The sequence below is a fragment of the Podarcis melisellensis genome (genome assembly GCF_964234715.1).
Source record: "Podarcis melisellensis genome assembly, chromosome: 7".
NCBI lineage: Eukaryota > Metazoa > Chordata > Lepidosauria > Squamata > Lacertidae > Podarcis > Podarcis melisellensis.
Window position 1 is genome coordinate 43373026 of NC_138539.1, and position 15818 is coordinate 43388843.

General features: G+C 39.8%; 1 protein-coding gene across 1 annotated transcript in view; it reads left to right on the top strand.

Moving 5' to 3' along the window:
* Positions 1 to 15818, top strand: part of CHST9 (carbohydrate sulfotransferase 9) — a 56270-nt gene that overhangs the window by 9656 nt on the left and 30796 nt on the right. Inside the window, exon 2 of the mRNA XM_081918556.1 lies at positions 1381 to 1592. Within this exon, the coding sequence (XP_081774682.1) occupies positions 1493 to 1592 (100 nt within the window). The 5' untranslated portion in view covers positions 1381 to 1492. The remainder of the gene's footprint in view (positions 1 to 1380; positions 1593 to 15818) is intronic.

The window sequence follows — 15818 nt, forward strand, 5'->3', positions numbered from 1 at the left end:
CTTTGGGCTTGAGCCTGTTCCACTTGAAGCCACTGGTGAGAATCTGGCTCTTAATAGGGTTGTTTCCTATGTAGTTTGAATCGATGACTGCAAAGTGGTCCTATAAAAAAACAAACCTTGATGTATGTTCCTTGCAGAGCCAGGTTTGTGCTTTTAATAGGAACTGCCACTGAGCTAACTTTTGGCCTATAGGAATATTGTTGAAGGTACGGCATTGCATTGGCTTTCCATATTATTGTATTTATACTGCCTCCTGCTTCCAGAGAGCTGTTCATCTTGACAATAGTGGTGTAAGAGGTTCAGAACTTTTTTATTTTATTTTTATTTTTATTCTTTTGGTTCTCCTCTCAAATCAGAGGTGTTTCCTTCTAAATTTTACCCTGTTGTAAACAAAACCTGCCCTTTTCCCCTTATGGGGTATCCAAGAGCCCGTATAGAGTCCTTACGTGGGTTCCCTATTGGGAGGAGAAAATAACAGAGGCGAACCAGAGAATATTGAGTAGCAAAGCAGCTAGTAAGCCTGATCTTTATTAAAACTGTTGCAACAGGGCACTCCCCTCACATGCAGGAGGACAGAGGAGGACCCCTAACAAAGGTGTGCCTGCCCTTATATAGACATTTCAAATTCCCTGCCCTGGAGCTCAAGACCACCCCTCCATAACTCATACATACATCGCAGAAGGGGTGTAACCCAAGACCACCCCCCACAAACATCATACCTACATCACAGAAAGGATGGTCTACAACAGAAATTTGAGTGTTGTTGTTTTCCCTGTCTGGCAGGTTTTCTGATAATGCCGTATCTGATTCCCTGAATGGGAAAGTTTCCTCACCCCCTCCCTCCTTGCAGAGAAAACATTTGGTCAGTTTGGGAGTCAAAATGGTTTCAGGAAGGTCTTCCTGTGCTGCTGCATACAGTGGTACATTTATGAACATTTATTATATGTATATGACTTTAAAATTCTTATAACAATCCAAGCACATGTGAACAAGTGTTCTGCTAGGAAACAGTAGTACAGTTGTGCTGATTTGTTTCTCAAGGCTGTTATTTGGTTTAGTTTCTCACAATCTTGGATGCCTTTACCTCTGACAGTAAGAGAAAGTTTGAGAAAACATGACTACTGTTTATGCAATCCTGAGATGAGCCTTTTTAAAGACATCAGATTTTAAGAATCTTCACAACTCCCAGTTTAAATCCAAAGCTTGATTACTGAGGAAGTGGGGGAAATAGTCCCAGAAGAAAACACAAGCTTGTTGGTTCCTTTCACTTGGAGAAATAAAAGGGAAGGGGGGAACCTGCAAAGGTGTATATAGTATGCTGTGATATTCATAAGAAGAGTGCACTAGAAAAATGAATTTTTATTATTGTGTCTTTTCCAGATTGGCATTTCCAGAAAAACAGAAGAAGAAAAAGATAATGAACTGAAAGCATCTGAAAAGTATATTGTGCAATCCTCTGAAGCTAGTAGAAATGTAGTCCTCTGATAGGGCCATGAACCTAAAACTAGTCTATGTATCCGTACTGATGTTTGGAATAATGGGTTTATTCCTCTTCATGTACCTGCAAGATTGGATTGAAGAACAACATACAGGTAAAATAACTAATAAGCTAGCTAAATCCATATCAGCTGTTCAGCGGAAAAATAAACAATGGCATGGGCTTGTGATACACACCGTTTGAGAAGTGGCTAGTGTAATCACACAGATGTGGGTTGAACCATTCACAAGATAAAGCTGAGGGGGGAGGGGGGAGAAATCCCCATGTATGACTGTCTCTGAAAGTTAACAGCTAATACATCAAAGAATTCCAAAGCAGCCATGTTTACTCATCTGAAATTAATGGCTCCTGATTAAGTAGAATTTGAGGGATTACATGGTATTTAACTTTGTGGTCAGAGTAGACCACCCACTGTGCATAATGTTTTTCTTTTCCATAATTAGTTTGAAGGGGGGAAAAGGAAAAAAATATGGAGGAAGTTGGAAAACGTAGTTGGGTATGAGGCTACATAGCTTATTTGAGAGAAATCCTAGCAAAAGTTAGACAAGTGAGTGATTTGCTTTTATTAGTTCAAAATGTTTGATACTGTTGGGAATGTTTAGACCACTACTTGATTACTTTATAGGTGGCAAATATATATATATGTAAGTACAGTACAGAGATTGGAAGTCATGCTGTATACTTTTAGGAAATAAGAAGCAGCCTTTTTTTCTATCTTACAAACATTAGTAAGCCATTATTTAGTCCAAAGATGTCAAGAGTCAATTAACACTCAAAAGCATAAATAGCAAAATTAATAATTTAAACGCAGCAGCAGCCAGGCACATCCAGCATGAATATATGATCTAAAAATTTCAATCATCATCATCATGGTATATTTATTTATATGCCATCTTTTTCCTTGACAGGGACTCAAGGTGGTTTACAAATAAAATTAAGAACAACTAAAAACATTTTTATCATTAAAAAAACAATTAAACATTAATATAATTTAAACCTACAATATACCGGGGGGTGGTGGGTGTGTATTAGACATAATTGCAATAAAAACAACACAGTTCATTAAAAACAGTCAGTTCCCAAAAGTGTTGGAATAAGGAAGTCCTCACTTACTCATTAAATAATTTGTTAGTTTCTTTTTGATAGGATTTGTAAGTTGCACCTGGCCTGCAAAGAAGCCCACTAGTAAAGAAACACTTTCTGCCGCGGCTTCTAAATGAATGGAATTGGTTGTGTTCCATTGTATATCCACAAGGGGGCTGGCCCATGCCCTAACCCCTCCCCCCATGAAGTGCCGTCCCAAAGGTACAAGAAGAGTTTGGATTTGATATCCCGCTTTATCACTACCCTAAGGAGTCTCAAAGCGGCTAACAATCTCCTTTCTCTTCCTCCCCCACAACAAACACTCTGTGAGGTGAGTGGGGCTGAGAGACTTCAGAGAAGTGTGACTGGCCCAAGGTCACCCAGCAGCTGCATGTGGAGGAGCGGGGAAGCGAACCCGGTTCACCAGATTAGGAATCCACCGCTCTTAACCACTACACCACACTGGCCCTTTGGGGGCAGCATTTTGGTGGCAGCCTCTCCCCTCCCCCTCCCTCGACAGGCAGGCGTGTGTGCAGGAGAAGGAGTAGCGAGTGTGCAAGCCGAACACCTTCACATCTCACTAAACCATAATTTGGCTATGTTTGGAAGGCAGGCTTGCATGTTGCTCTCTTTCCATCTTCATTGTATATCTGTACTAATATCCTAATTTGTACAATAAGCAACCAGTCAGTATTTCTATCCAATATTCTACTAGGTTTAATGACTCAATAGGCTATTGTGGTGTTATGAATAATAATAAAAAGTAATTTCAATATAGAGAGGCAATTCAAGAAACTATATTTTGAAAAGGAGGAGACTGACTGTGCACATGTAAGGCCCACGACAGTGAATGAAGCCTGGAAATGATGTTGAGAATCACAGCTCTTTTCCCCCTCAACCAGCCAAAACTCCATATTTGCCTCTCCACTGGAATAGCAATTATTTCAGACACCGCAAAATGAAGATAAATGTAAGGGCACACATGAGGACTTTAGACAACTTCTTTCTGTAAGGTGCATTGTACTAATTAGTAAGGAGGAGATTATCATGGAATGGTTCGAAGTTGTGTTTACAGTTCTGAAGTCTCCAATATTAGATATGCAGCCAATTCGGTGTCATGGAGGACATGCAAACAAGATTTTTATTCTGTGTTGTGATGATTTCCCCCAATAAGCTACTGCATTTTTTGTGCCCGCTGTAAGTTATGGTTTACTGCTGATTAAAATGGCATGTGGGCTATGCTAGGAAAATGAACTCTTGCTGGGAATAACTCAACTTCAAATTAGTCTTCTCAAAGGGCATACATGCTCAGCAAAATGTTGAACAGCTGTTGTCACTGTGTTAAGAGAGAGAGAGAGAAAGACTTGTCAACTCATCACCTTCCAAAAGTGCTCTGGGGTCTTCTGTTACAGGACAGCTTAGCTCTGAGAAAACTTGAAATACACACCGTTCAAAACCATATCCCTCTCTTGCTTTGCATTCAAATTCAACACTTGTACTTTCACAGTGTAGTGTATTATTAGTAAAGGAGATCAAAGCACTCTTACCTAGTTTAAGGTGATCTTCAGTTTAGAGTCTCAGAAATGTGCAAGATCTCAAAGCTTTATTGAATAGGACAGTCAAGAATGCTGTTCTGTGTTTCATTTTGTAATCCTTAATGAGACTAAAAATGTATACACAACAAAAGAAATCCATTAACAACTTTTTTCTAATCAAAGCAGCTGTGATAAAGAACTCAAACTCTACATCTGCACAAGTGTTCCATTCTTACTCATACTCTTGATGAAACAAATCCCTATTTTACTGGTGGGAAGCTGAGAGGAGTTTTCCTTTGTGTTGTGCGTGTGTGTGAAGGTTCCAGCACTCTATCTCCACTGATATCTTTCATGAAACCACAAGACAGTGATTATATTGCTTTCTTCAAGAAGAAAAAAACATGTTTTTGTCAAACAGAAAATACTAAGAGAATTGCAGAGGTTTTATGCAGGTTTTATGGTGTTGTTGAGGTCAGTTAAGCAGCACACTTCTGCAAAACGAGGATGGACAGGGTTAACATGAGCCTCAAAGATTGTACTTTGTTTCTTCTAATGGAAGTTAGAAATGAGATGAACAGATAGAGTTTCCAATGAACACATTAAATCAAAAGGTGGGACCAATCTCCTTCATGCAATGAGACAAAATGTCATATTAACTGCATTGGCAACAAATTTGTACAAATTGCAATGGTGAATGAGATACAAAAAAGAGTTCTGCTAACTTTCTGTCTAATTAAAAGTTCATTTAACTTATTTGCAGTTGTGGTAGTCAAGCTTGCCTCTTACCCCCAAAAGGGCTAAAAATGGCAGTCAGATGTGAATAACTTCAAATGACTTTTTTTAAAAAAAAACCCACAACAAAAAACCTTGCTCTCATTATTGTTCCATCATTCAGAACATAAGAATGAGGTTACAAATATAAGTAGCATGCTCCTTTCCCAGCTTTTATAATTCAAGAAACCAGTCTCTTCATTACCTCTTCAATGGGATATAAATTCCATTTATTATACACAAAAACCTTCTTAATCCACTCTAATAGGCTGAAAATCCATTGCAATGAATGAGTTATGTGATTATTTGCTTTCTTAATAAAGGGGGAAATGGCACAACATTGCATTATTTGTCAAATGTACTTTGTTTTAAATTATTTACCACAATACTTGACAGGATGAGAGTCAACATGTAGCCCTATGATTTGTAAGGGTTGTGAAAGAATTATAATAATAGGTACTCTGTACTCCACCCTGCTATTAAATCCTCAGCTTTCAAGTGATTTCATGGTGAATGATGAATTATGGGGTTCTTATGTATCTGTGCTAAATGAAATGCTGAATTTAAAAGTCTCCCGTACACTTAAATGTGCAGGGTAATTCATCGGTACAAGTTGATTGTATATGGAACGGTCAAAGACAGAAGCAGCTTGGAGCTCTGTCATCCAGTTCAGCTTACTTGCCATAAAAAGGAACAGCTGGGCAATGCTCAAGTTGTGCCATTACATAGGCAATGTAAGACGTATTCAGTGTTCTTCGCTAAGAGAAGGGTTCATCTTTCCATGTGATACTTCACCATTTGCCAAGAACTCATATGTGGAGTGGAGTGGACCTGGAAGACCTGAAGTTTGGTTACTGGTTCAAGAGGGTATGTTCTAATAAGAAGAACATTACAAGTGACCTTCTGGATTAGACCAAAGTTCCATCTACCCAGCATCCTGTTCTCACAGTGGGCAACCAGATAATTATGGAAAGCCTGTGAGCAGGACATGAGCTGAACAGCACATTCCCTACTTTTGTTCCCAAGCAACTGATATTCTGAGACATTCTGCCTCTGATACTGATGGTTGTGTGCTACCGTGATGTAGTCATTGATAACCTTATCCTCCATGCAGTTGTCTAACCTTATTTTAAATCCCTTAGAGTGGTCATTAGAGGATTTGGAGAAGGTGACATTCAGCTCCATTTCTCTAACATCTTAATCAGGTGCAGTTATGCAGTGCTTGGACTAGTGCTTGGACATACTGGTCATCTGGATGAGGGCCAATAAGCTGAAGCTGATTCTTGAAAAGATAAAGGCTGGGACTGGGAATTAGGTAGGCTGCCTGTTTTATATGGGGTTGCATTGTCTCTGAATGACTAGGTGGTACACAGTCTGATGGTGATCCTGGATCCATCTCTTGTGCTGGTTGCACGAAGTGGCAAGGAACATCTTTTCCAAGCTGTGGCTGGTGCAGGGATAGCCTGACTACAGTGACCCATGTCAAGATTGGATCACTGTAATGCACTCTATGTGGGGCTGCCTTTGGTATGGCAGCTGGGAACCTGGGGTTGTCTTCATTAAATGTTTGTTTAGTTCTTTATTAAAAAGGTCTATCCCACCCTTGTTCCTAAAGGAGCTAAGGGCAGCATGTTACAGTTCTTTATATGTTTTATAGGGGCAACAGAGCCTATCATGTGCCAGCCTCCTCTAATGTGGCAGTGGAGCCTTGCAAATTGGTAGAACTAACCACACACAATCTTGACTGGATGAATTATAGGTAACAATACTTAGTTTTCGCCTCCTCCACAACAATTGCCCACACTTCATCCTGTATGCTGCTTCAAAAGCAGTAAACTATATTAGAAGAATGCATCATTCCATTTGATGCTGAGCCATACTTTTCAATTGTATACAATTAAATACATGAAGAAACAGTAGATGTTCATTGGCCCTGCCAAGTGGTGAATGGAAAGTGGATAGTCTTAACTAGAGAAGACCCTGATGTTGCCTTTGCCTCCCTGCCTTCTTTTCCGAGTATTCTCCATGTGTGGAAAAGAAGACAGAGGACTGTCCCATCATATTAGCTTTTGCAGATCCATGTGGCATATAGTATTATGCCCTAAACATGGATAATAAATGGAAAAATACATCCTCATGCATTTCATTGAATTTGGCCCAAACTCATTGTAGATAAATTTTAAATAATGTAGTTTTATCAAATGCTTTCCTGCCTACCTAATACTTATTTTTAAGAACTGTATATTCCCCCCCCCCCAATATCATACTATATGGTACTTTTTCATAAAATCTAATTTCCAAGTGAAGCTGTGCTCTGCAAGCTAAACATTCAATCTTATTTTTCCCCGTGCACCCATACTCTTTTCAGATTTCTTTAGGTTTAGGGGTTGGTTTTAAATGTCATTTATACAAGGTCATTTCCTTGCCACCAACCTGTGTATTCCTTGTGGCATTATTTTACAAAGAGAAACATTAAGCTTAAATGAACTTTCATCTGTATCCTAGCAACAGACTATGATTAATCATACCTCTCAGGTAAATGTGGATAAATAAATGTTTGAAAGCAAAAGCAAATTCTGAATTGGCTAGTGAAAGATTGATTAATGATCAGGGAAGAAGCATCCAGTTTGGTCTTCCAGAGAAGCTTGAAATAAACACCTAGGAGTGAGGGTTTTATATAGAAATATAAATAGAGGGACATTTATAGAAATATATATGAAAGAGGAAAATAGGATGGGCAAAGACTTACCTACAAGTAATGAACAGCTGTGTGTGTACATGTGCGTTCACTTTCATCTGAATTGTTACCCAGTCATGGCGGGGAAAGTGCAATACTAAGAACCTAGGAAGCTGCTTTAAATACTGAGTCAAATAAAAAGTGCCTGCTGGATTGAGCCAATGGCCCATCTAGTCTAGCACCCTGTTCTCAAAGTGGCCCACCACTTGCCTGTGGGAAACCTGCTAGCAGGGTTTGAGCACAAAATCACTCTCCCCTTTCCAGCAACTGGTATTCAGAAGCATTTCTGCATTCAACTTGGAAGCAGAGCCAACAACAGCCCTCTCCTTCATTAATTTGTCAAATCCTCTTTTAAATCCATCTGTCTCTTATGGGAGCAAGATCCATAGCTTCACTATGCACTGTGTGAAGAAGTACTTTCTTCATTGGTCTATCTAGCTCAGTATTGACTACACAGACTGGCTGCCACCTCCAGGATTTCAGGCATTGGTCTTCCCCAGCCCTACTGGAACTTACCAGGGACAAAACCTGCTCTTCATAAATCATGCACTTCACCACTGAACTATGGCTCCTCTCTGAGGGGGAGATTTTGTGGCAGAGTAACAGAGCAACCCAAGTATCCCTTTGGTACTGATGAAAGAAACCAAGGCCTGATCTCGAGGCTGTTATAGATTCCAGGCCTTGGCCCAATCAGTGTTAAAGGGCTTCTTGTATGACTTTCTGTTGATCTTTCTCTTTCTCTTGGCCTGTGTTCAATGGTAGTGATACACAGTCCCAGGTTCACTGTATTGTTGACACACTTTTCTATTTATCAAAAGATCTCTCAGAACTACTTAGTGCTTAATAGTGGAAATGAATACTGTGCCGTTTAATTAACGGTTAGTGTTTTCATAAAACAACTGTAGTGCCGCCTTTGAGGAACATTTTTATGTTTTCAGTACAAGGAGGTGTTCAGGAGATGGAGATCCTCATAGATAATTGCCTCCTCTTGTATTTTTTTGTAGGCCTTTCTTCAACAATCAGTTGCACTCATTGTTTCTTAAGCCCTGCAAACAGTATGCTGTTCAGATGCTGAGCCTGGAAGATGGGCAATCCAATGTGTCAATATAGGGAGGGTTTTTTTGTATCGTATTTGTACCTTTTTTCCTTTTTCAATCAGGCAGCAGGATTTCACTCAGAAAAGCCCATTTAGCACAAGACTGGAATTTGAAGAAGTATTGTAAAGCTCTTGCCAGTGGCAAAATAGACATAGTTTAGTTATGTATAAATTATGGGATTTTTGGTAAAGGCACTCTTGATTGTTTTACTCCTTTTCAATGTTTTATTTAAACTTCAGCTTTTAAGCTTGCCAGAACATTGACATAATTAAAATTGAAATACCGCACAAGGCTGCATTGTTAGTTCATTAGACCAGAAGGGCTCTGAAATAATGAAAAAATGTATTTCTTGTACTATGGAGCCAAGTTGTGTCTGTGTTCTCCTTTCCCTCCCACCCAGAATAAAGGATACAATTATTTTGTATTGAGGGATATCTCACAACCTAGTCAGTATCTGAGATGTCCTTATCAGGGTTTAGGGAATTTGATAATCAAGTGCAAGGATCATTAACCAGATTTTTTTCTCAAGCAGTTTATTATTTTTAAAGCCTGGATGTTTTTTATCAACCTTTATAACTAGAGCAGAAATAAAACCATTCCAGTTCAGAGGCACAATGTGTGCACCAAAGACTATAGATCAGCTGCTGTCAAATCCATTTTTATGAACTGTTTAATTATACTGTCCTCTCGCCTGTGTGGAACAAGCAGGGAACTGTTTAGTTACTGTTCAATGTCAAAGCGGCACTTTCAATTTATTACTCTTCATTTGCAAAAGTTTTTTAGGAGTAGGGTGGAGTTATATCATGTGAGGTTAACTGTTGACAGTGTGCACAGCAGATTTTCAATTACAGTACTCAGAAATTTTGCTACTATGTTCTACTTTGCTGGATTTATCACTCTGTCCCCCACACCTCACATCTTGGGGCAGGGGGAGAACCATTCATGTTTCGCCTCCCTGGCCCAGGCAGCTTTCCCCTCCCTTCTAGTTTTTGTCAGTCAAGAGGGGTAAGGTCCAGAGTACAAGTGGTTGCCCTGACCAATCCAAGCACCTTGTCCACATTATTGAGCTTTACTAACTGAAACTCATTCAACACAGCAGGGACTGAACAGTGCTCTAGAACACCCCCTTCTAACCAAATCCCTTGATATGTAATTGAAGCTTTAGCCAAAATGAAAGCAAGGAAGATTTTAAGTGATTAATTGTAATAAATTGTGTTCTCTTTCAATTATGGAAGAATTTGATAATTTCTATTCTTAATTTTTGTTAATTGTAAATAAGTACTTATAGAAATTCTGATTTGTGACTCTGAATACCAGTTGCTGGGAATCACAAGTGAGGAGTGTTCCTTTCCTGCTTGTGGGCTTTCCATTGGGGCATCTGGTTGGCCACTCTGAGAACAGAATGCTAGACTAGATGGACCCCCTTTGCTCTGGTCCATCAGCCAGGTTCTTCTTAGGTTTGGATAACAGTTGCTGGGAATCACAAGTCAAAAGAGTGCTGTTGTAGGTAGGTCCTGCTTCCAGGCTTCCCAGAAGCACTCTATGAGGATAGGAAGCTGGATTAGATCCACCAGGGCTCTTAAGTTGAGGGAATTGGGTAGCCTGGAAAAGATTCTGATTAAACATCAGGCGTAAGAGCTACTTGACAGTGGAATGGACTCCCATGCATCATGGTGGTCTCTCCTTCTTTGGAGGTTTTTAAGGATAGGTTGGGTGGCCATCTGTCATGGATGCTTGAGTTAAGATTCCTGCATTGCAAGGGGTATCTACAATTCTATGAACCATGATCAAATTGTAGATGAGTGCTTTTTTATTAGGGGATGACACACATTCAACAGCAGCACTACCATCAAGAAGGATGTGGTGGTGGTGGTGGTTATTTGCTGGTTGCTTTATCTTGCCCAGGAGTTTCATGTACAGTACAGTAGGCTGTCATGTCAACCCAAAACTTGTTGGCTGGTGAAAGGTCCATAAAAGGACATAGCCTTCAAAGAGTTGCCACTCCTTCTTCTTGCCTTCCCATCCCTTGATGCCATACTTTCCTCTCCCCATAACTCTGCTATGATACTTCCTTTTGCACTGGACTTTGCAGGGCTGTGTCTAAGTGGGTTCCCGCCCCTGCCCCCCTCCCATCCTGCCACTTTCCCTGGGAAAACCCACTGTTAATGTTGAATTGGAACAAATTGCAAGTGTTGGAATCCCCAACTGCTGCTTGTTCTGATTCAGTGGGAAACAGTGGGTTTTCCTGTTGAAAGCAGTGGGACAAAAAAGTACTGCTTGGATGGGCCTAGACCTGGAATGTGTGGGCATGTGCCTAGAAAGCACAGTGCAAAAGGAAGTCTGAATAATTCCTCAGGTGAGCATTTCCCATCAGCAGTTCGGATTGATAATGATAATACAGACCCTGATCACTGTGCTAACTTGTACAAGAGGACATTATATTTCTATTGCTGCTCTTTGCTGAAGGACTGTAAAGCTGTAATGGCTCTTTGATCTGGAACTCACTTGCCAAACTCATCTGTTAAGCATTCAGCTCTGTAACATTCAGATCTTAATCTTTGTTGTCCCTTGGTTATCTGAGAAGCAATGTTGCATTGCCTGACAAAAAATTCACATTGTTCCAGGCCTGTGGGCAATAACATTTTTCAGGCTGCTGATCTGTCTTTATTATTCGAAAAATATATACAAAAAATAGTTCCAACAACTCCTCAAATAGCATTTTGTAGGCTTCAGCTACTTTATGTCAAAGTACAGAAGCATGTATGAATAATGTGGCAGAATTTAGTCTAGTTTTTTGTTTTCGTTTTGCTCATCTGATTTCAGAAAAATATAGATAGTTGGGAGGGGGTTTACAGTGTGTGTTCCGAATATTAATACTATTCTAGGCTCAATTATGGGGGTTAGGCTATTCATACCATTTTACTTGCAGAGATATTTGTGTTTTTTTCATGCAGTGTAATTTATATAAGAGCTTTCATGAATACTTGCATTTTAGAATGGTAAGCCAGAAAAATAAGTGTACTGTTGTGAGTTTGGGAAATTCAACTGCTGAAGTAGCCAGGCCAGTTTCTTGGTAAGAGTCCTAAGCATGTCATTAGTCTGACAAAGGAAATTGCTGTGTGCCAGAGGACAAGTGGATGGGCCCCCTCCCTCACCTGGCTGGTAGTGAGAAGGATAATAGCCAGAGTAGAGTATGTGAGAGCTGGGCTAGAAGCAGGAAGAAGCCAGACAGTGAGATCCATTCCTGATTTTTGTTTGAATCGAAGCCTATGATTATGGGAGAAGCAAAACCTTCTGGGGTGTTAATGCTGTGAGCTCCTCCATCATAGGTTCAAGTTGTATATATGTGTAAAAAGCCATATATTACAAAAACACCACAGTGTTGTCTGCTGTCCTGCATTCTAATGAAACCAACCTCTGGGTAAGTGCCTGGAACCCTGGGAGTCTCACACTGCCAGAGATTTGGGTAGGGTGCAACAACTCAATAGTGTAATAGGAGCAGCAAATAGTTTCATAGAAGTAAAGATTCACAAAGAAGAGGAAAGTATTTATAAAATTAAAGCGTATTCTATGCCAGCTAAGGAACTAAAACTTGCTTTCAGGGGTTGATCCTGTAATTGGCAACTCTAGCAATGTAGCTCCTCATAGGATTGGAGACTTGCCTGTATTTACCTAGCCTAAGGCATAATTTTCCATTATGCCTCATGGAAACACATGAAAAGCTCCCATGCATCTTTGTGGGGATTCCACCAAAGGAGCTTGAAATTGACTGTGTCTGTTCTTCATGGGTTACTTGAGGGGGTGTCTCATTAGTATGATACAAATTTGGTTCTGGGTTAACTTTGTGAAGGAAGAGAAGGTGCATTTTTAGGAGCTCATGGAATTTTCCAAACAAGGTTGTATGCCCTCTTGCATTTGTTTTGTCTTCAAAATTAAAGCTGCCAGAGAAGAGGAGATTATAAACATTACTGCCTTAGCAAATCTGACCATATGGAAGATCCCATAGAGATAACAGTTACAAAGCCCTAACCTACCTCAGTAGAAGCAGGCTGCAGGCAGAAGCCAGAAAGTTCAGAGCCATGCTTGATTTCTGCTGGAATCCCAAGCAGAAGCATGGGAGAAGCAAGACCTTTTGGGGTGTTAATGCTGTCGATCTTCGGCTCAGGTTGTACGTATGTGTAAATAAAGGCACCACAATCTCTGCTGCCCTCATTCCAAGGAAACTGAACCCTGGGACCCCTGCAATCTTGCACCAAAGATTGGGGTAGCATGCAACAATACATTTCATATAATTGCATGAAATATGACCTGAAGGATCCATTCAGATTGACTTAGATAGGAAGAGAGAGATACAAACAGTAAATTAGTTGAAGGGCTGAAATGACAGTGACAAATGATAATGAACAAACAGGGTTGGGGAAAGATAATCTTGTGGCACAGAGATCATCCTTGGGTCCAGGTTTTAAATGAACAATTAACATCTTCATTAGTGTGATAAATAAGGAAACAAACAGTATGTTTAGCACCTGTCTACAAAATGGAGGAAAAGAAAAGCAATACATTGCCAAGCACCTTGCAAATTTGAAACATGGACAGCTAGCTGTGTGCGTGTGTTTAAAAATCATACATAAAAGCATTAGCAAAACTTTTTTCAGTGTTTTATGTTAACTCAGGATACAGGGATATATCTATATATCGGATAGACTTAGAAATGGCTAATAAAATGGATGGAAACCATCATTGCCCCCAACTTGATGACAATAAAATAAATGATGCAGAGAGGGAGCTGCAGCCCAATATAGGAAAAGCAGTAGTGAGGGAGCACCTGGATTCTTTCAACAAAACATAGCTAAGAGTAGCCAGAGTTTCTGAGTAATGCTAAACTGTGTTAAATTGTAAGTGAAAGCTTCTAAACTTCTCACAGCCATGTTGGAAGAGGAGAGGCAGGGCAGGGGAGTACATGACCCCTGAAGGAAGGCATAGCTCATTCCCATCATGATGAATAATGGTTTGACGGTGCTTGATAGACTCTCATGATTCAGTTTTAATAGGTGTGTAGTATGTTTGTATAGGGGACACGGGTGGCACTGTGGGTTAAACCACAGAACCTACGAATTGTCGATCAGACGGTTCGAATCCCCACAACGGGGTGAGCTCCTGTTGCTCAGTCCCTGCTCCTGCTAAACGAGCAGTTCAAAAGCACGTCAAAGTACAAGTAGATAAATAGGTACCACTCCGGTGGGAAGGTAAACGACGTTTCCGTGCACTGCTCTGGTTCACTAGAAGCAGCTTAGTTATGCTGGCCACATGACCCGGAAACTGTACACTGGTTCCCTCGGCCAATAAAGCGAGATGCATGCCGCAACCCCAGAGTCGGTCACGACTGGACCTAATGGTCAGGGGTCCCTTTACCTTTATGTCTGTATAGTGTTCATAGTTTATTTTTAAAATTCCTAATTTGCATTTAAAATAATCCAATCCAAAAAATAATAATCAAATGCCCAATTGACTACAGGCACAATTATTTCACTCCTTGTATTTAAGTGTTTTTCCTTCCTTCAAAACAAAACAAAATATGCTGGGTTAAGTGTACACAGTCACTGTACAAGAGCATGTATATGCAGTATTAGGTCTGAGGGCATTTTTGAGCCAGATTTTCTGCAACAGAGCAAAAACACTCAACTGTTAATAAGTGGAGAGAGGGGTCGAAAATGATTGGAGCATGTTAGGCTGAAAAGCACTAAACAAGATTTTAATGTTTAAGTAACGAAGCTACCTTTTGTTCTCACATCAGCACCAACAGAACAGCTGGAAATAGATGTCCTTTTGAAAAAAGGTCATTGAAAAATGCTTTGACATGCCATTAGAAGTTATATGAGGGCAATGCACATGGTGACACCAAAGGTTCATCAGAAGTTTAAACTCTGCTATCTATTTGTAATAGAGAAGTATAGTTGCTTCTCTAGTTATAATATTTCAAGGCGTTCTGGACATAATTTAAAAAATTGTTATTGATTTCATTTTACAATGCCCACCTCTGTTTCAGGATCACTAACACAGCACCTGTGGGTCCCAGTGCTTCTGTCAGTACCTCTTATAGTGCCTGCAAAAGGTCTTGGTAAACATCTCAAAAATTCACAATGCCCATATTTTATTGGGTGCTCAGATTGGACACTCACTATTCCTTCCGCACTGAGAAGAGGTGAAATAACTTCTTTCTGTGAATTAGTGTGGTGGTGGCTGATGTAGTTGCCTTTTTTCTTTAATGGGGGACATGTCTGCACCATAGCTGTCAACGTTTCCCTTTTTTAAAAGGGAAATTCCCTTATTCTGAATAGGATTCCTCACAAGAAAAGAGAAAAGTTGACAGCTACAGTCTGCACTATTTTATCATCCTATATCTTTTTCTACTCTTTTGGATGTGGCAGTCATTTTGTTTTATGACACACTATATGTCAGCCATTTTGTGACTGGCACCTATAGCACTTTCTCAGAATTCCACATATTAGACTATTTTCTCTCTTCTTTTTTATTATAATACATGAGTTACATTGCATGTGAAAAATAGAAATATAATACCATTACAATTCTTTAACATGTATACAAAATCTGTTTCCCTACTCCAGCTTCTTGTTGTTTTCACTATTTACGGTGGTTATTTGAGTTAATGGTCAGCTTCAGTCCTTCATTTCTACAGTCCTTTGCTTCTCACATGAGATTTATAAGCCCAGTCCTAGTATGACTTACATGATTGCCTGTATGATTCACATAAGTGTGAGTGTTAGTGAGTGAGGAATAGCATGTGAGGTGAGGCCTGAGGAAAAATGCCTGACTCTTTCAAAATGCAGTGTTACTTCTCTTTTCCCCAGCAATCCTCCATCACATTTCAAGCCTTCTCAGTGCATACCAAGAGAAATTCCCTACTGATAGTTTTGTCTACCTAAATGGAAAAATTCTCACAGTTTTTAATCTTTTAGTTAGTTTTTTGAATTAAAAGGTGTCAGTGGTTTTGGTGCTCCTCAGCACATGTACTGGGTTGTGTTTAGCAGGTTGAACAGTATAACTATCAGCTAACACATCAGTTAATGCATCAGCTT